This window comes from Notamacropus eugenii, chromosome 2 (genome assembly GCF_028372415.1).
Source record: "Notamacropus eugenii isolate mMacEug1 chromosome 2, mMacEug1.pri_v2, whole genome shotgun sequence".
NCBI classification, from domain to species: domain Eukaryota; kingdom Metazoa; phylum Chordata; class Mammalia; order Diprotodontia; family Macropodidae; genus Notamacropus; species Notamacropus eugenii.
The window spans coordinates 252,700,377-252,721,534 of NC_092873.1; the positions used below are offsets into that span (position 1 = coordinate 252,700,377).

Sequence of the window (21,158 nt, forward strand, 5' to 3'; positions counted from 1 at the left end):
AACAGAATGGAAGTGTGAAATGAGAGCGGATGAGCAGTCCGTGATTGTACCATGATGCCGCCATGGACAGTAAGGGAATCTGGGAAGAGGAAGAGTTGCGAGGTAAGATGGTCAGTCTGTTTTGGACTCACTGAGATGTCTAGAGGATATTCAGTTTAAACTATCACATAAGCAATCAATGACTGCAATTTAGGAGCGAGATTAGGACTACTGATCTGGAAATCATCTGCTTAGAGATGATCACTGAACTTAAGGAAGTTGATGAGGTCACCAAGAGTTAGTATAGAGAAGAGTGCCCCATGACAGACCCTTGAGAGGCACTCTCAATTAGTGGGAGCAAATTGGAGGAAGATCCAGCAAAGGAAATGGAGGAGGTATTCCATATGCCAAATAAGTAGGAGGAAAACCAGAAGGCAACATTGTTTCGAAAGCCTAGAAATGAGAGAGTACCCAAGAAAAGAGAGTGATCAACAGCTTCAAAAGATATAGTTCAAGAAGGATGAGGTCTGAGAAAAAGGACATTAAATTTGGCAATTAAGAGATGATAGGTAATTTCTGTAAGAGCAATTTCAATTACATGATGAAGTCGGAAGTCAGAATGTGGAGGGTTTAGGAGATGAGAGGAAGTAGAGGCATAAATTGTAGACCATTTTTTTCAAGGAATTTAGCCACATTCTATTATCTCCATTCACAAAGCCACCAGGCCCTTATCACCTGGACTATTGCATTAGACTCCCAATTGGTCTCCCTGCTTCAAGCTTCTCTCCTTTCTGATCCAAGCTCCACACCACATAGGTCAGACATCACTCCCTTGCTCAATAAATTCCACTGGCTCCTCGGTTACCTCTAGAATCAACTGCACTCCTTTGCTTGGAATTTAAAGCTCTTTACAACCTTTATTCAACTAACCTTTCCAGACTTATCCTAAATTACTCCTCTTCACACACTCTACAATGCAATCAAACCAGTGCTTTTTCTCTTTCTTGCTGTTGCTCAAACATGACAACTCCATTTCCCATCTCTATGCCTTTACAGAGGCTGGCTGCCCCCAATGCCTGGGACACACGCCTTCTTTACTTCTACCTCTTAGAATCTCTAGCTTCTTTCAAAGCATGGCTCAAGTGTTACCTTGTAATTGAGGCCTTTTGTCATCATGGGCCAGCTTAGTGTCTTCCCCCACCAAAGAGGCCTTCAAGGTACTGGTATCCCATATCCTTCAACAAGCACATCTGTTAAGCCACAATTCTGTGCTGGGCACTGGGCTAAGAGCTGGGGACACAAAGGCAAAAAATCTAATAGTCCTGTCTGTCCAGGAGCTTTTTACACTGTGTCTCCCCTCTAGAACCCAAAGTCCTTAAGGGCAGGAACGGTTTCATTATTATCTTTATCAATATCCCTTTCACCTACTATGGTGCCTAAAATAGTGTTGTGGAATACAGTATGAGCTTAATAAATGCTTGCTGGTTGAATGGTGAACTATATTTGGGTACAATTTAGGTCTGAATATGTATAAATCTATTTTCATTAAAAAAGAGGCTTATTTAGAAATTCAAACTACAGATTTGCAGGGATTCTTAATGTAGGGGTCCATGATTTTTTTTTTTAATTCTGATAACTGTATTTCAATATAATTGGTTTCCTTTATAGTCCCATGTATTTAACTTAAAAATTTTTTAAACATTTTTCTAAGAAAGAGTCTAGTCAACAAGCATTAATCAGATGCCAATTATGTGCCAGCACTGAGCTAATGTCTACTAATACAAAGAAGGGCAAAAAATAGTGCCTGCTCACAAGTCAGTCTGTCCATAAATATTTATTAAGCACCCACTGTGTGCCAGGCACTGTGCTAAGCCCTTTACAAATATTACCTCATTTGATCTTCACAAAAACCCTGGGAGGTAGGTGCTGTTCTTATCCCCATTTTACAGATGAGGGAACTGAGGCAAACAGAGGTTAAGGGACTTGCCCATAGTTAAATACAGTGTCTGAGGCAGGGTTTGAACTTGGGTCTTTCTGACTCCAGATCCAGGGCTCCAACCACTACACTACCCAACTGCCTCAATATTTATAGGGGAGTAAAATATAGGAAGGACAAGATTGTGAAGGGCTTTAAAAGCCAAAGAGAGGATTTTGCATTCATTCCTGGAGTTAATAGGGAGACACTGGAATTTACTGACCAGGAGAGGTAACAGGTAATCACTCTCAGGGACACTGGAAAAGCCATAGGAAGCTCAGTCTGACAAAAGAATGGATGCTATACTGAGAAAAGACTCAAGTCAAGGAGCTCGAGTAACAGTCTGCTGCAATAATCCTGGCATGAAGTGATGAATGCTTATACCGGAGCAATGTGAGAGGAAAGAAGGGGACTTGGAGATGGATTAGACATTTTGGGGTGTAGGGAAGAGAGATGAGAGTCAGGAGTCACACCTAGGTTAAGATCCCTAGTCTTAGGAGTTTTCTTAGGGCCAAAATACTGAATTCTGGTACACCTAGCAGCTTTTGCATCGACAGGCTCTGATTTCTAGCCCTATAAAGTGAGGCTAGATTAGATTACCTCTAAAGTTCCTTCCAGCTCAAAATCTAAATTTGAAAGACATCCTGATGCTTATTTCAAAGAAGAGAAACACTAGGCCAGACAAATAAACCTTCCCAAACAAGCATGCCCCACCTTAAGAAAACCTAAAGATAAATATCTACACTTACAAGACAGATACTATTCATATCACAAAAAGATTCAGTGTTTCTAAAACATTAATCATTCTCAAAACTAGCTAACTTCAGAAATTCCAGCTTGCCTTTTAAACACTTTAGCTGATTTTCTGACCAGAAGCTCAACTGTGTCTAAAGTCAAACTCTGCCTCCTAATTATAACATTCCTTTCTGACTTCATTATTTTTTGCCCCAAGTCTTTCCCCCATTCCAATTCATCCTCCACTCAGCTGTCAAACTGATCTTCCTACAATACAGGTCTGACCATATCATCCTTTTACTCAATAAATTCCAGTGGTTTCCTACTACCTCTAGGATCCAATGTAAGGTGGTGTTTGCTGTTCACAGCCATAGCCCTCTACCTTTCCAGTCTTCTTTTGCCTTCTTCCCCTTCACCCACTTGGATCCAATGACACAGACCTCCTTGCAATTTCTGCCTCTCCCCCCTTGGCATTTTCAGGGCTGTCCTTCATTCTTGAAACTTGCCCCCTCCTCATCTGTGCTCATTGCTTCCCTGGTTCTTTTCTGAGTCTCAGCTGAAAACCCACTTTCTGCAAGAAGCCTTTTCCCATTCTCCTTACTGTAAGCACCTCCCCTCTGTTGAAATCTCCGTAAATTTTGTTTGTACACAGCTGTTTGCATGGTCTCTCCCATTAGACAGTAAACTCCTTAAGAATAATCAATCAATAAACATTTATTGAGGGGCAGGGAGGTGGCCCAGTAGATACAGTAAACTCAGGAAGACCTGGCCCTGGACATGTCACTTTACCCTGTTTGCCTCTGTTTCCTCATGAGTAAAATGAGTTGGAGAAGGAAACAGCAAACCACTCCAGCATCTTTGCCAAGAAAACCTCAGATGGGTTTCCAAAAAGTCAGACATGACTGTAATGAATCAACAACAAACATTAATGAAACCTCTACTATTTTCCTATGCCCTGTGCTAAGTGCTGGATACATAAAAAAGAGGGAAAAGACAGTCCCTTTTCTCAAGGACCTAAAAATCCAATTATCTAAGATGACGTGCAAGCAAATACATATAAAACAAACTATAAAAAGGATAAAAAGGAAATAAACAAAAGAGGGAAGGCCCTGGAAGGAGTTGGGGAAGGCTTCCCATAGAAGGTGGAATTTTATTTGGGACTTTAAGGAGCTGGCCGGGTCAGTAGTTGGAGTGGAGGAGGGAGAGCATTCCAGGCATGAAGGGCAGACAGAAAGAATGTTCCCTGTCCAGAGACAGAATGTCTTGAGCATGAAATAGGCAGGATGTCAGTGTCACTCAATCAAAGATTATGTGGCAGGGACTATGGCGAAAGAAGACTAGAAAGGTAGAAGGAGGCTGGAGCTTAACACAGTGTCTGGCATATAATATGCACTTAAATATTTGACTCACTTTTGTATGTACTTCTATGTAAATATGTAACTAAATTTTCCCCACTGATTGTAAACTCTCCTAGATCAGGAACTGTTTTATTTTTGTCTTTGTATGTCCAGCGCCCAGACCAGTGCCTGACACCTACCTAGTAGGATACTTAATGCTAGGCATTAAGTAACTCAATTCAGAAGCATAACCAACTTTACTCCTACTTCCCCTTCACATATTCCAAGTTTCTGCCAAACTGAACAACGTTCTAAGTTTCCTCATTATCATTCTGCCTTTTCTTATCTCTTTGGTTCATGCCAGTTACCACATTTGGGATAGGGTAACCACCCCCTCAATTTGTCTGTTGATGTTCCCCTGTTCTTTTACATTCCAACTCAAGCACCACTACCTCCTTCAATAAGCTTACTTCAAATTACCCTAGGGAAAATGAATCTCTTCTTCCTTAAATTTTTTTACCAGGGTCTCTGGTATTATAATAATTTGTATACATGTTGTTTCTCCCCCATTACAATGCAATAAGCTCTTTGATAGCAAGGTCTGCAACATATCTTATAGGGAATGGACCAGTGATTTAGAGCAGGAGTTCTTAATCTGGAGTCTGTGATCTTGGTTTTTAAAACATATTCTGATAACTACGTTTCAATACAATTGGTTTCTTTGGTAATCCTACGTCTTTTATTTTATGAATTTAAAAAAACATTCTGAGAAGGGGTCCATAGGATTTGCCTGACTGCCAAAGGAGTTCATGACACAAAAAAAGCTAAGAACCTCTTCCTCAGAGCCAACTGCAAGTCCTGTCAGCGTTTCTCTGATGTCATGGGCCTCTTCGAAAAGGAAAGACAAACACAACAACCTTAGAGTTGTCTAGAACACAAAGAGGTGAAGTGGCTTGCCCAGGATCACACAGTTCATTTACATCAGAAACCGCACTTGAGCCCTGGCCTCGGTTCTTTACGTAGTCCCCAGCCCCGATGTAAATAATACCAGGTGGTTTATGGAGCGCTACTCTGCACTGGATTCCCTGCTGTTCCTCTGACCAGGCACTTCATCACCTCCCCACTTGGTGCATTCCATTGGCTGTCTCCGGTGCCTGAAATGCTCTCCCTCCTCATTTCCACCTCGTGGCATCCTCGGAGTCCCAGGTAAAGTTGCATCTTCTACAAATAAGCCTTTCCCGGGCCTCCTTAATCTTAGTGTCTTCCCTCTGCAGTATCCCCATTTTATTCCACACCTATCTAGTCTGTTTATAGTTGTTTGCAAGCTGTCTCCCCCTCAGAAGGGGAACTCCGAGGGAGCACCAAGTCTTTTGTTTTTGCACCCCCGACACTTAGCCAGGTGACAAGCACATACAGCAGACGCTTAATAATTGCTTGTTGACTTGTATTCCCCGCGACTCTCCAGGGCCGGGAGCTTCCCAAGTGTTTCTGGGGGGAGCACGTGGAGGGGAGATCGGGGTGGGGGTGGGGTGGGAGATGGGCTGCGGGGCGCCTGGCTGGGGACGGGGGACGGGGGAGGCGAGAAGCCGGGGCCTCGGTTACTCACGACGACCCGAAGCACTCCCGGTAGCGGCGGCGCTGGCCGGTCAGGGCTCGGGGCCTGCTGGAGAAGGTGTAGGTGCCGGTAGGTCTGGAGCTGGAGTCGGCCACGGTGGAGGTCATTGTGGCGGGAGTAGGCCGCCGACCTGTCCACCAGCTTGGCTGGGAAGCACAAGGCAGTCGAGCTGGGCGGCCCCGTGAGCTACAACTGGTGCCTCGAGCAGAAGTTCAGTGGGGGGAGAAAGTGGGCCGGGAGGGGCGGGACGCGGCCCGGGGAGGTGGTCGGGACTCCGCTCCACTCCAGTGACCCTGCAGACGCCGCACAATGCTCGCCCGTAGCGACCGGCATTGTTGCTCGGCAACGGGAAGTTCTGTCTTTCTCCCGGCGTCTCGAAGGTAAGCAATTCCGGGAGTCAAGGGAGAGGGGCGGGGCGCCCTACCTTACGTCACTTCCGGGGGGGATTTAGTCAATCTTGGTCTCCACTCACGCCTCCAGGGCGTGCGCATGCGTAGTAAGATAAGGCCGCGTTCTCATTCTCTCCGGGCCACGTGCTAGAGTGTGTGTTCCCGTGCTGGGCATCCTTTGTTTGTCTGCACGCGGACTCTCCCTCTCCTAAGGGACTGCCACCATTTTCATTCCTCTTCTCTTTTCCAGCTTCTACCCCACTCCCTCCAAGCACCGAGCATATTTATTCCATGCTGCCCTTTGAATTTCCAATTAAACCAGCACTTATTAAAGGAGCCATAATCAAGGTACTTAGGAAAATTTAATAAATGTTGGTTGAATTGGAAAATGAACTAATTGGATCATGGAGAAGAGCTTCAACCAACATTTATTAAGCTTCCCTAGGAACCTCGAACATGGGGTGTTTAATAAGTGTTGGTTGAATTGGAAAATGAACTCATTGGATCATGGAGAAGAAGACTTTCAATTCAGCCAACATTTATTAAACTCCCCTGGGTACCTGGAACATGGGATACTTAATAAGTGTTGCTTAAAGTGAAAAATGAACTCATCTATCTATCTATAAGGGAATTTAATAAATGTTTGTTAAATTGAAGACCCTCTCCATGATCCTGTAAATTCACTTTTTGGACACCCTTGGATATTGATGGAACCTCTGATAGTGATGTCCTTTACACCAAAACAAGAGGGTGAGAAGATAGGACTAGAAATATAGATAATACTTTATTTCTTTAATTTTTTGACAAGGAAGTTATTTGCAAAAAATATGAATTTAGAAAAATATTTAGAATTTATCAAAATCACTGTGAATTATTATCATTTGACATATTATTTAAATAGCAAAGCAATGTTCCTTCCTTTCTTTAAAAATACAGTAAAATTGAAGGCCTTCTCCAACTGTATTCCAACCTGCCTTTCTAGTCTCACATAACTCTTCTAAATGTAAAGTGATATACTAGCCAAAGTGCTCTACTTTTGGTTCTGCATTTTTTCATCTTTCAGTTCATGTTACTGTGCCAATTGACTATGTGAATTCACAAGCTCTGGCCACAAGGTGTCAGTAATTCTTTAGAAGTTTTTGCTAAACGTAGCAATACTCAATAGTTACACCTTGGTTTTTAGAAAATAAGATGAGGGAAAATTCAGATATATAAAACATATGTAAATTACATTCATTATCACATAATAAGCTTGCATTATATGAACATAATTATAGTATGATTATCTGCTTTTAAAGATTTTCTCTTTAAAGTGTTAGTTTCTAATGTATTTAACATATTTTCATTCTTTTTTTAAAAAAATTGATTGACATTTCTCTTTGTAGGAATATGCCAACTGGACAATTGAACAAACCTGTAGGTTTTATTATTTACAATTAATACTACTAGAGAATCATTCTTAGAGTCAAGAAGACCTTGATTTAAGTCCCGTTTGTGACATACTCTGTCTTTGTGGAGAGGCAGAATGGTGGGGCAGATAAGACTACTGGAATAGGTAGTCAGAAGACCTTCATTCAAGTCCTACCTCTGATCCATTCTGACTGTGTCACCCTGGGCAAATCACATAACCTCTCAATGTCCTAGACATCTCTTTAAGACTAGAAGTACAGAGAAAGTGCAAGTATGCATTGGTAGATGGAGTTTCCTCACCAGGGAATTTCAGCAAAACTCTGTATCTTTATCCTTAGACAACTCATGTGAACTGGACCAAGTTAATTACACTTAGCATCCCCAGGCAACGGTTTTTAAGATTAGAATTAAAGTGGTAGAGGGAGTTTACTTATGTCCCTGCAAGCAATCCCCGCACCAATGAAATAACACATACAGGCTAAAAAAGAAAAATTATTCCTACTACTATTAAATGAACGGTATAAAGCTACAATGGGCTTTTCTACATATGGATCTGGAAGGATGAGCATTGATGTGTCCTATGCATAGTGTGGTAAAACCAGTGACATTGGGCTTTACTCAGTTCCAGTGGAAACTTGACCTACCAGAACATGGAGCATTCACTCTCTCTAATAGGAGAGACTTATAGGTTTTAGGATGAAATGACCAACAGCTCGCTAAAATTAAACATGTGAGTAGGGTGCATTGATCTTCAGAATCATGAATGTTGACCAAAGGCAAATACCCTCAATAATCTCCCAAAGACTAGAAAATGGATACAAGATGGTCAGTTTGGGAACTTGGTGAATCTGTGACTAAATGTGTGATGGCAGATCTGAATGGAATGGAATTAATGGTATTCATAGAAGCCTATATCTCAGCCTATACCTTGACACAAAGGTAACAATAATGCTGAAAGCAGAAGGAACTGCTGACTTGCTAAACAACCCAAAAGACACGTGATTCACTGGGTGAGATAGTTTCGCATATACGTCTAGGAAATTGCCAGTATAAAGTTGGTTAATTTTTCCCTTTGTGTATGGAAAATTGAAAAACAAAAATTGGATTATCTTTCACTACTGCCACAAAAGTAAAACAGAAGGTGATTAAGACTTTAATTTAAGTGCTTCATTTTTAACCATATGGTTCTTTTTCTTGTGTTTTACCACAAGACAAAGCTAGCATTGAAACAGAAAGAGCACACAGCCTCTAGAGAAGACCTGAGTTCAAATCCTACCTTTTCCCCTTAATATCTATTGTCCATAGACAAATCATTTAATGTTCCCGGGCCTTAGTATCCTCATATATAAAACGAGAGAGTTATATTAGTTGGTCATTAAGGTCCTTTCCAGCTCTAAATCTATGATCCCAGGAGTTCATTTTTTGAACACTATGGGTTATTGATGCAATTTCTGATAGTAATATACTTTAGACCTCTGGTTTAGCAAGAGGGGTAGAAGACAAGCTTGGAAGTATAGGTAAGACATTATTTCTTTCATTTTTGATGAGGAAATTATTCACAAACATATATAAAAATATCAAAATTTATCAGAATTTATCAAAATGACTGTCTTTCTTAAAAAATAACAAAAACAATGACATTTAATGGGAGCTGGGGACATGGTTATGATGACAAAGTCCAACAAGAATAGGGATCTGAGCAGGAAGGTTACGAAATAAACTATGAGTTATTATCATTCTACATATTGTTTAAATAATGCAGCATCTGGCACATGTTAAGTTCTTAATAAATGCTCATTTCTTTCCTTCCTTTAAGAAAAGAGTATAAATCCTGTGGAACAGTCCAGACAGTAGTTTTTTTAAAAAGCTGCTGTTTGTTCCCAAGTCTTATAAGAATATTCCATTTTGCATTCTTTGGTGTTTCTGTGATCTTGTTCAGAATGTATTGGCCTATATAGTAAAGGCAACTTTGAAAAGTAAAGGTATACATGACTTTGAGAAAACTACATATGAAAGTCAGGAATTACAAAACATTATTACTGGATTATATTTCACTTTGTAGAAGGATTCATTATAGAATTTCTTGGAATAGGGAACTTCCTTAAATTTAAAATACAGTTTAATTTATAATATAGATTTCCGTAGTCTTCCAGGAAATCTATTGCCTAATAATGGCTTAGTCATGTAGACAAAGAGAAAGAAATATGCATTTATTATGTTTCTACTACGTGCCAAGTACTCTTGACAAATATTATCTTATTTGAGTCTTACAACAACGCTGGGAGGTACGTGCTATTATTATCATCCTCTTTTTACAGTTGAGGAAACTGACTCAAACTGACCTTACGTTATACTTGTAGAGTATACAAAATACTTTCCTCAAAACAAATCTATGATGTAGGTAATTATTCCAACTAATAGATGAAGAAAAAGTCCCAGATTAGTTAAGTAATTTGTTCTAGGTTCTGAATTTAATAAATGGAAAAATCAGGCTTTTAAAGCAAAGGAAGTCTGTTTGCCAGGCATTGTATTAACTATTTTAACAATTAACAATAACAATGATTAACAAATAAATCATCTGGGATACAAATACAAGCAAAAAGAAAAATAATCTCTGCCCTCAAGAAACTTATGTTCTAATGGGGGAAGACAAGGTGTAAATGGGAGTCACAAGGTAGGACCTAGGGCTGCCTCTAAATGGAGGAACACACAAATGGAGAAGGGGTCAATGAGGTAGGAGGATTTTTTTTCTTTTTTTAAATATATAATTTATTTATTTTCAGTTTTTAACATTCACTTCCACAAGAATTTGAATTCAAAATTTTCTCCCCATCTCTCTCCACCCCCCATCCCAGGACAGCATGCACCCCATCCACCCCTTTCTCCAGTCTGTCCTCCCTTCTATTACCCACCTTTTTTCCATCTCCCCTCCCCTCTATTTTCCTGTAGGGAAAAATAGATTTCTATACTCCATTGCCTGTGTAGCTTAATTTCCAGTTGATGCTAAAGCAATTTTTAACATTCATTCTTAAAGCTTTGAGTTCCATATTCTCTCCCTCCCTCCACCCCCAACCTCATTGAGAAAACAAGCAATTCAATAAAGGTCATACTTGTATAACAATGCAAAGCACTACCATAATAATTATGTTGTAAAATACTAACCACATTTCCCTCTGTCCTATCCTGTCCTTTGTTTATTCCATTCTCTCCCTTGATGTGTCCTCCCACAGTAGTGTTTGCTTCTGATTATCCCTTTCCCCAATTTGCTGTCCCTTCTATTATCTTCCCTCTCCTATCCCCTTCCCCTTTGCCTTCCAGCAGGGTAAAATAGATTTCTATATCCAATTGAGTGTGTGTTATTCCTCCTTAAACCAATTCCCATGAGAGTAAGGCTCAATTATTTCCTTTCATCTCTCCCTTCTTTACCTCCATTGTAAAAGCTCTTTCTTCCCTTTTTTATGTGAGATGATTTGCTACATTCTACTTTTCCCTTTCTCTTACTCCTAGTACATTCCATTCCATAGTAAATTTTATTTTTTTTTAGGTTTTCTCCCTTCATAGTCAGCTTACCCTGTACCTTCTGTCTATGTATATATACATACATACATATACCCATGTATATATACATACTGACACATATATAATATAGACACACATACATACCCATACATGTCTACATGTATATATGTGTATATATATGAGAATATATATATATATTCTCTCATATATATATACGTATATATATATATACACATGTATATATATATTCTCTCTAACAACCCTAATACTGAAAAAGGTCTCATGAGTTTCAAATAACATCTTTCCATGTAGGAATGTAAACAGTTCAACTTTAATGAGTTCCTTAAGACTTCTCTTCCCTGTTTAACTTTTCATGTTTCTCTTGATTCTTATATTTAAAGTCAAATTTTCTATTTAGTTCTGGTCTTTTCAACAAGAATGCTTGGAAGTCCTATATTTCATTGAAATTTCATTTTTTCCCTTGAAGTACTATACTCATTTTTGCTGGGTCAGTGATTCTTGGTTTTAATTCTATCTCCTTTGACCTTTGGAATATCATATTCTAAACCCTTTGATCCCTTAGTGTAGAAGCTGCTAAATCCTGTGTTATCCTGATTGTATTTCCACAATACTTGAATTATTTCTTTCTGGCTGCTTGTAATATTTTCTCCTTGACCTGGGAACTCTGGAATTTGGCTACAATATTCCTAGGAGTTTTCCTTTTGGAATCTCTTTCAGGAGGTAATCAGTGAATTCTTTCCATTTCTATTTTGTCCTCTGGGTCTAGACTATCAGGGCAGTTTTCCTTGATAATATCTTGGAAGGTGATGTCTAGGCTCTTTTTTTGATCATGGTTTTCAGGTAGACCAATAATTATTAAATTATCTCTCCTAGATCTATTTTCCAGGTCAGTTGTTTTTCCAGTGAGATATTTCACATTGTCTTCCATTTTTTCATTCTTTTGGTTTTGTTTTATAATTTTTTGGTTTCTCATAAAGTCATTAGCTTCTATCTACCCCATTCTAATTTTTAAAGAACTCTTTCCTTCAGTGAGCTTTTGAAAGTCCTGTTTCATTTGGCCAGTTCTGCTTTTTAAAGCATTCTTTTCCTCATTGGCTCTTTGGACCTCTTTTGCCATTTGGGTTAGTCTATTTTTCAAGGTGTTATTTTCTTGAGCATTCTTTTGGGTCTCCTTTAGCAAGCTGTTGACTCGCTTTTCATAATTTTTTTGTGCTCGCTCTCATTTCCTCCACCTGTCTTACTTGAATTTCAAAATCCTTTTTGAGCTCTTCCATAGCCTGAGATCATTGCATATTTTTTTTGCAAGTTTTTGTTGTAGAAGCCTTGACCTTGATATCTTCCTCTGATGGTGTGCTTTGTTCTTCCTCATCCAAAAGGATGAAAGAAAATACCTTTTCACCAAGAAAGTAACCTTTTATAGTCTCATGTTTTCCCCTTTTTTGAGCATTTTCCTAGTCAGTTATTTGATTTTTGAGTCCTTTGTCAAGTGGAGGGTATAATCTAGGGACCTGTAAGTTCTCAGTTCCTCCAAGGTGGCACAATCAAGGGAGAGGAGTAAACTCTCCCAGAGCACAGAGCTTCCACAGAGCTCTGGTCTGGGAGTAACCACAAAGCTTTTCTGCTCAGGATCTGTGAGTAGAATTCCCTCTCCAGAGCCTTTACCAGCTCCACCATGCCAGTGCTCCTCGTCACCCCAGGACTACCACTCAGGGTTGAGATCCAGATCAGCAGCTTGATTCCCAGGGTCTGTAGGCCAAGGGCTCCAAAAGAAGAAGCTACTGCTGCAGTGACTGCCACAGCCTTGGGGCCAGGGCTCTCACCCTCTCACCCAGGTGAAAGAGCTTTCTTACTGACTTTTGAAGCTGTTTCTGGCATTTGTAGGTTGAGAAATCTGGGAATTGCAGCTGCTATCTGTGATTCTGCGCCCTGAAGCCTACTCTAGTCCTGTCTGTGCTGATGCTGGGCTGCTCTCTGCTCTGAGCCCTGTGCAATAGACCTTTCCTGTCAGCCTTCCAGGCCTGTCTTGGGCTGGAAATGTCTTTCACTCTGTTGTTTTGTGGCTTATGCTGTTCTAGAATTTGTTTAGAGTCATTTCTTACAGGTATTTTATGGGCTATCGGGGGAGAGCTAGAATAGTCCATCCTTCTATGCTGCCATCTTGGCTCTGCCTCTGCTAGGAGGATGTTTTAAGGGAACTTCTAGGGAAAGGCATGGTGGAGAAATCTGGAGAGTCAGAGGTAGAGCCAGGAGAAAAATCCAGGCTTTTTGATACCAGAAATTACCCCACCACATTTATCCAAATTGAATTGCCCATGTTTCTATGGAGACCTACACATGTATGTATGCACGCACATACATACAGATAATCATTTAATGTCAATTAAATAACCTCGATGAGGGCCAGAGCCTGAACTAATTAACTAGAAGAAGAACCTGGACCTCATATCTTCTTTGTTCTCTGAGTAAACTCAGAGAATACCTCTTCCTATGTCAACAAGGCCAGATGGGGCTGACTTAAGAGCATTCTTTCTGTTTGTGACCACTAAGGATAAGAATCTTGAGCCGAATAATGGGACTTTTTCCATATCTTAATATTTTGTGGACATATACTATGTTATAACATGTTAATGATAAAGAAAACACAGATATTCTGGGTCATAATTTTGATTGACACTTTGTCAACTCTCTTATTGTATTTACTACCTATTCTATTAAGAAAATTCCTTTCTCATAATATGGGTAAACTTATAGAGATCATAAATTTCAGTGACATAGAGATCCTGAGTTGGGATTGTTCTAAAACATATTTAAACCTGATCATTCTTGTATCAGAAAGTCAGAACTTACATTTTGGCACCTGGTACATACAAGCTTGCTAGAAACAACATGAATTTACATATCACCTAGCCTGTTTGCCTCCTTTAGCCAAAGTTTCAGGTCAACAATGCATACAGACATACATGTATATGTATACATGTATTTACAAATCTTATAACTGTCAATTTCTCACATTTAAAAAACTGAAATGTTGAAAAATGTCTCTCCTCCAGCATTCCTTTTCAGCTCCATTTCTGCCTCTCTTGACTTTCTCATCTCACACTGAAAATTTGACAATTAGTTCTCTTGATTGAGTGCAGCACAGCCCTCATATTAGATTTAAAAAAAGTCATTCGCAAGGACAGGATCCATTTCTTAAGCTCCCCTTCCCTCAGACTTCTCCATCCCCACCAAAAAAAAAAAAATTCTGAATTAACATCCATTAGCTGTGAGAAAGTATAAAAACATTATCTACACCATAGTAACAAGTTTTATGAGTACTTTATCTATAGCTACAGGCTGCCTTTCAGTGTATTATTATCCCTGTTTTGCAGATGATTGATTGAACGAGGTTCTGAGAAACCATGGGACTAGTTTACATTGCTAGTAAGTAGTCTGGCACTTGAACCTGGGTCTCCTGACTCCTAGATCATGCTTTTCCCCTTATACTAGATTTTGTACTATGTCATTTATACAGGTTTGTAGACTTCTCTGATCTTATTATAATGTATAAAAGCTAATGGATCACAATAGAGACTACATGACAATGATTTATTGTGTCCAGAAGGCCCTTATTGTAAATTGGGATGTCCTAGACATCTTTCTATCTACAAGTCTAGCATTCTACCAAATGCACCACTTCATTATCTCTTATTATAGATGAGGAAATAACAGTCCTTTGAGGTTAAGTGACTTTATCAAGGTCACATAGTAAATAAATAACAGAGCCAGGATCTTCCTGATCATCTAACTTTAAACACCTTGCTCTTTCCACTTTCCCAGTTCTCGCAGAGCCAAGCAGCATTTAATAGGTGCTTAATAAATGCTAATTGATTCATCAATATACCAAACTGCCTCCTGTTTCAATTTTAAATTATAAAAATATCTCTAGTCCATATATTGTGTTTTAAGTCTTAGAGTTGACTAGAGAGGTTGGGGAGTTGAGATTCAGGCACATAGTCTTTAGCTACTACGCCCCTGTCTCTAGGGTAAAGGGAGCCCCAAGTATGGGGTAAGATCATGGGATTTTAGAATTGGAAGAGACCTGAGATATCATTCAGTCCAATTCTTTCATTTTACAAATGAAGAAACTGATACCTAAAGAGTCCAAGTGACTTGCCTGGGATAATGCAAAGTTCACTCTGCATAAGCACAGTAAGCTGACTGTTCCCTGGGAAGCCCTTTTTGCTAGTAAGCAGGTTCCCATAGAGCCAGGCAGAAGGAATAGTACTTTGGTAAATTGCATCTGCAGACATGGTTTGTTACCTAATAGGAAATGTAGTTTCCTCATCTGCGAAATGAGAAGGTTGGAATATAGATGACTGCTAAGGTTTCTTCTAGCTCCAAAATCTATGAGCTTCTGACGTCATTCTCTGTCCCACTTGCCCTAGTTTTGAGCATCTTGAGACCAATGATTCTACCATTCTCACATAGTAGAAAGAATGCTGGATTTGGAGTAATCTATGTAATTTACAGCAGCCTAAAGGCTTGAGTCCCAAAGAAGACTTGAATGTTTCAAATGCCATTTTTTTTTCCAGGTGGCAACTGAAACTGACTGAACTGATGGTAGATTAAGAAGATTTTTGAAACTAGCCTACAACAATTCATATTCATGGAGTGATTCTTTGAGCTTAAATATGCTAATAATAATTTCATAAGCTACAGTGCCATCATTTTAAAATGTAGCTTTCTGGTGTTTTTTTTCCATTTCCTAGAGAGGAAATTAAAATTAGAGGTGATCTTCAATGAATATCTTTAAAAAAGATAATGAAATGTTTTAGTTATGATTTGATGTTGAACATTTTCACAGTCAGATAAGCTTGCTTAGTGACTGTTTACATTTCAATTAATTTCAACAAATTAAGCATCCGAACAATTTTCAGTCTCTCCCTTTTAGTTCTTCATCACGTTTCTTTGTCAATTCCTTCTCATTCATTTTTCCTCTTCTAGGATAATAGTCATTGTGTCCTCTATTATTCTGGCTTTGCTTTCTTTTCTTTGCATTATTTCATAAATGTCTTTCTAGATTTTTTGTTTCTCATACTTGTTGATCTCAATTGCATTGCAGCAATCTATTCCATTACATTAATGTTCCACAATATATTCATCTATTTGTTTGCTGCTTCTTCTATTTTCTGTCTATCTCTGTATGACCAGGCTGTAAGTTTAGAGGCCACTCATTGACCTGATCTCACTCCGATTGGCATAGCAGCTTTGACTTGCTCTGTTTCTACCTTGGGCCAGTTGCCGCCTTAGGCAACCTGTTGATCTCCCCTCCCTCTGGGGCTCACTATATTTGTGCCAAACTTATGGCCACCTAGTAGGCTCAGAGCTCCTTAACTCAAGAGATTTATCAGCCTCCACCTTTTGATCAGTTGGGATTAAAGGTAGACCTAGTTACTACAATTTATTTAACACATTTCCCTATTATTGGGCATATAGGTTGTTTCCAGTTTGGGAAGATTACCCATAATGCTTCTATGAACATATGTGAACAGAGAGCTTTTGCATGTGTGATTTTGATAGCCCTTTAAAGCCATACTGAATATTTCCTCTTAACATAGTGACTCACTGTAGTGGAAGTCCCAACTCAGATTCTTTCTAGTCAGAACATAACTAGGAGTCAGAATATGAGAAGCTTACAGAAGTTACAGTGTTCCTAAGAAGTATTCAACATGCATTAAATTTTTAAAAAAATAAATTAAAATGTAAATGTCAATGGATGGAAATTTCCTGTAAGAGAAACAAACACCCAGTGCTTTTCACATCTTAAGATGTGAAATGGTCTAGCAAAGAATCTGAGAACTACTGAATGTTTTCAGGAATGAGTGGGATAAGGCTGTTTTGAAACTCCTGCTATGATAAAGTTATTCAGCTGCCATTTCTCTCTGGATTTATTGTGTTCCTCTTTCTGACAGCATAGAAACAGTAGGAAAGAGTAGTTCCTGGTAATAACTAAATAATGTCCTCTCCATACCATATGGATAAGATGTCCAGTTTTGTGTGACTGTATTCGAGTCTACATGTTTATGTCTTTGCTTTTATCTTTGAAACACACACACACACACACACACACACACACACACACACACACACACGATAAAACCGGAAGGAGTGCTTCCCCTAGCAAAAGAACCTCAGTCTGTGGGGTTATTCTCATAGCAATCATTCAGTTTTGGTGTGCTGAAGCTACCTCTAACTGGCTTGGAAAAGCAATTGTTTAATTTTCAGTGTGAACTTTTACACCTCAGAAATCAGCAATTGCTACAAACCAGGGCTTAATTTTATTGTTTTGCTGATTGTTTGAACTTCAGAAAGTGTTAATGATGCAGGTCAAACTTAAAAATGTGTGCATGCACATTTTTTCCACTGGAAGGCTTTTTGTTAAGTATTTACCAACACATTGCTGTATTGATGTATAAATATTTCTTTAGTGAAATAGGAATGCATTTGCAAAGTGCTTGCATCTGTTATTTGACCCTCACAACACCCCTGCACCCAGTCTACATTTACAATCTTGAGTATTATTTCTGTTGAGCTCTTCTATAGACACTATGAGAGAGAACAGTCATTTTTTACATGTCTACTATGTGCTAGTCATTGTGCTAAGGACTTTACCAGGGATGTGGGGGGGAATTGTGAACAATGTTATTTCATCAATTTAGGGAATTTCAGGGGGCAGAAGCTTTCCCATCAAAGAAGGTTAGCAGCTCTGGTAATTTCTGGTTTTAGAGAATTGCCTTGGGCAATAAGTTGTGTCTTACCCAAGATGTAGAGTCAAGGAGCTCAAAATAAATCAGGTATGGGAAACTCCTCTGAATTGGTGTATTGGCAAGAAAAATAGGATCTTTTGCTGTTTTTGTTCTAGTATAATCAAGTGCCTCTGATTAAAGAAGATCTTCCCCACCCACAGCTGGACCTGGGAAGGTTCATAGGAAGACCCACACCTTTGTTAATGAGGCACTGGTTCTCAAGGGTTGTGATGCCTTCTGGTTCTGAAAAATGTCTAAGTGCTCTGAGGTGAGGTTTTACTTTGGGGCTTACTGATTGGAAGTGTTTTGTTTGGCCAGATGAGACCCTGGGCAGCTTCTAAGGAGCACTCCCCACCCCCACTTTGAAAACCCAGATGCTTCTCTCTCTGGTAACTACGTATATATGGTCAGACAGTCATCTGTCTGTTGATCTGTGACATATGTATTGCTTATATCAGGTAGCTGGAAGCCCTGTCTGTTGATCTTTATTTCTCTGTATTTTCTCTAACATTCAGGGTGCTGACATTTTCCCCTGAACTAAGTGAATGATATATATGTGCTTGATTAAAGTGATTGTTAAAGTGATTCCTTTTAGAAAGGCAGATCTAAGAACCAGTGATAGCCGGTCCTCCTGTGTTTGTCAGGTATAGGCAAGAATATGATGTGGAAGAGGGGCATGAAAATGTAATAGCCTGACTGAAGTGGAGAGCACATTCTGGGGAGTCCTAAAAGGAAGTCTTAGGACCATAGTACTAGAAAATTTACACCATGTGTCATGGGGAGATTCTGATAGAATCCTTTGGACTTGTGACTTCCTATCAGTTGTCTTAATCACCAAATAACATTCTTCAGTAGCTAACTTAAATCTTCACAGTCAGATAGATTGACCAAGGCCTTGTGATCATATAGTTCAAACTCTACCACCTCTATTTTACAGATGAGAAAAATGAGATCAGAACTGTAAATATAGGAGGACCAAGTACATCTCTCTATCTATTTTGCATTTATTTTTTATTATTCATTTATGTATATGTTGTTCTCCTTTCATCCCTCTCCCCCAAAAGAGTGTAAGGTACTTGTGGGCAGGGACTATTTTAATTTTTATCTTTGTATCCTCAGTATTTAACACAGTACTTGATATTAAGTAGGCACTTAATCACTTAATGTCAAATTTAGTTGAATTTTAGATTATCATTATGGTGGAAACAACTAAGCTTAGCATATAGTTAGTAGGAATAATTACTTAAAATAGAAAGATACTGCTCCTGCACTCCAAGTAAGGTTCTTCCTTGATTCTCCCTCCCCTGAAGCATTTGTGAGTGCCTTTCTTATTGCTTTAGGTGCATGATTTCTCCCAATAGCACAAAAATTATTAGTTACAGCTTTACTACCAAAGATATTTAGTAACTGGCCCAAGATCACACTATGGCCAGTAATGAGCAGAGAGGAGACTTGTACTCAGGTCTTATAATTTCAAGACCCAAAGCCCCTAATTCCAAGTCACTTTTTATAGTAAATTTAGAAATAGGTCTGCCCATTAAGGAAAGCTTGATTAGGAAAGGCCCATACCTTTTGTTAATTTTCTAATGAGGCACTGGTTCTTAAGGGTTGTGATGCCCTCTGGCTCTGAAAAGTATATAAATACTCTGAGGTAAGGTTTTACTTTGGGGCTTACTCACTGGAAGTGTTTGGCCAGAGGAGACTCTGGGCAGCCATAAGGAGCCCCCCTCCCCACCTCTGAAAACCCAGATGTTGGTGCTTCTCTCTCTGGTAACTATGTGTGTATGGTCAGACAGCTGTTGATCTGTGATGTATTACCTATGGTCAGATAGTTGGAAGCCCAGTCTGTTTGTTGGTTCATCTTTGTTTCTCTGTATTTTCTCGGAAGTTCAAGGTGCTGACTTTTCCTCCTGAACTAAGTGAATGATATATGTGCTTGATTGAAGTGATTGATGACCCCTCAAAAGTTGCCTTTCTTTTTAGAAAAGCAGATCTAAGTACCTGTGATAGCAGGCCATTCTGTGTATGTTGGGATGCTTGCCTTTACAATATGTGTGTGTATGTGTGTAAAATCATTTTATACATACTTCTATTTATCAGTTCTTTCTCTGGATGCAGATAGCATCTTCCTTCATAGGTCCTTTTTAGTTAAGTTGGGTATTTACAACAGTCAAAATGACTTATTCACTCAAAATTGTGCTTAAAACGATATTGCTGTTACCATATACAATGTTCCTAGTTCTGCTTACTTCACTCTTCATTATTTCGTGCAAATCTAGCCATGTTTTTCTAAAATTAATGAGCTCATCATTTCTTATATCACAGTAGTATTCCATCAGAATCATAGACCAAAGCTTATTCAGCCATTCCTCAATGACAGACATCCCGGCAATTTCTAGTTCTTTGCCATCAGAAAGAGAGCTGCTATAAATATTTTAGAACATATAAGTTCTTTTCTTTTTTCCCCTGATCATCTTTGGAAATAGTCCAAATAGTGGTATTGCTGGTAAGTAATCCAGAATTATGCCCCCAAAAGTTATTCCTTTAGAATTCTTCATGAACTCCTCTAAATTTCCTTAGGAAATTTTTCATCTAGATGTTATCTGTTTCATAAAAATGTCTCTTGAAAGTTACTTTTCCCTTCCCTTTATTAGACCACTTTTTTGTCACCTCATAGTGAAATTATATATTGTATATTAGGCAGATACCTAGTGTCAAGAGTACAGTACAACAAAAAAAGATCATAATTTCAAAGGAGTTCTTCAAACTCAAATATCAAATCATTATCTTAGATATATTTAAGTCATGTTAAATAATTCCATCTGCCAGTGTTACCAATTCATGAATAAAGCCCTAGATTCCCAAGTAGATTGTAATTACTTACATTAAGAAATCACATGTCATTTGCATATTTGAAAATCATATGTAATGAAGTTAAAAACTGCATTAGACACTATGTGAAAATGAAGTTGAACTTTTGTAGGGATCCTTTTTGACACAGGAAAATTGAGAATAAAAAGTTCTAAAGTTTATCTTCATAGGGCAAAATGTTTCTACCTTACCACTGTCAATTAATGGTCAATAAGCATTTATTAATCATCTATGACATGCCTAGGCATTGGCTAACCATGAATTTGAAAGCAATTTGAAAGTAATTCAAATTATATTCCTTATATTGTTACTATGAGAGGAAAAAAATCTAAAAAGCTTAGGATTATAACAAGCATTATAAAATGAATCTGAATATGCATTAATCCCTATATATGCTTTTATTGTTTTCACACTAGACCAAATTTGTAATTCTATTCCAAAAATACCTTGGCATAGACATGCTGAGGTCTGAGAGATGCTGAAAGACCCATCTTACTAAAAATAACTTCCATACTTGAG

General features: G+C 38.8%; 1 protein-coding gene across 3 annotated transcripts in view; it reads right to left on the reverse strand.

Annotated features, from left to right (window-relative positions):
- The window catches only part of RSPH3 (radial spoke head 3), a 111,941-nt gene that overhangs the window by 79,196 nt on the left and 11,587 nt on the right, over positions 1-21,158 (reverse strand). Inside the window, exon 1 of one of the 3 annotated variants that reach the window (XM_072643821.1) lies at positions 5,633-6,627. The exons of 1 other annotated variant lie outside the window; for it this stretch is intronic. In XM_072643821.1, coding sequence (XP_072499922.1) covers positions 5,633-5,748 — 116 coding nt within the window. In that variant the 5' untranslated portion in view covers positions 5,749-6,627. Of the gene's footprint in view, positions 1-1,128; positions 1,270-5,632; positions 6,628-21,158 lie in introns of those variants that run through there. One more of the 3 variants, XM_072643823.1, reaches the window with a different exon arrangement.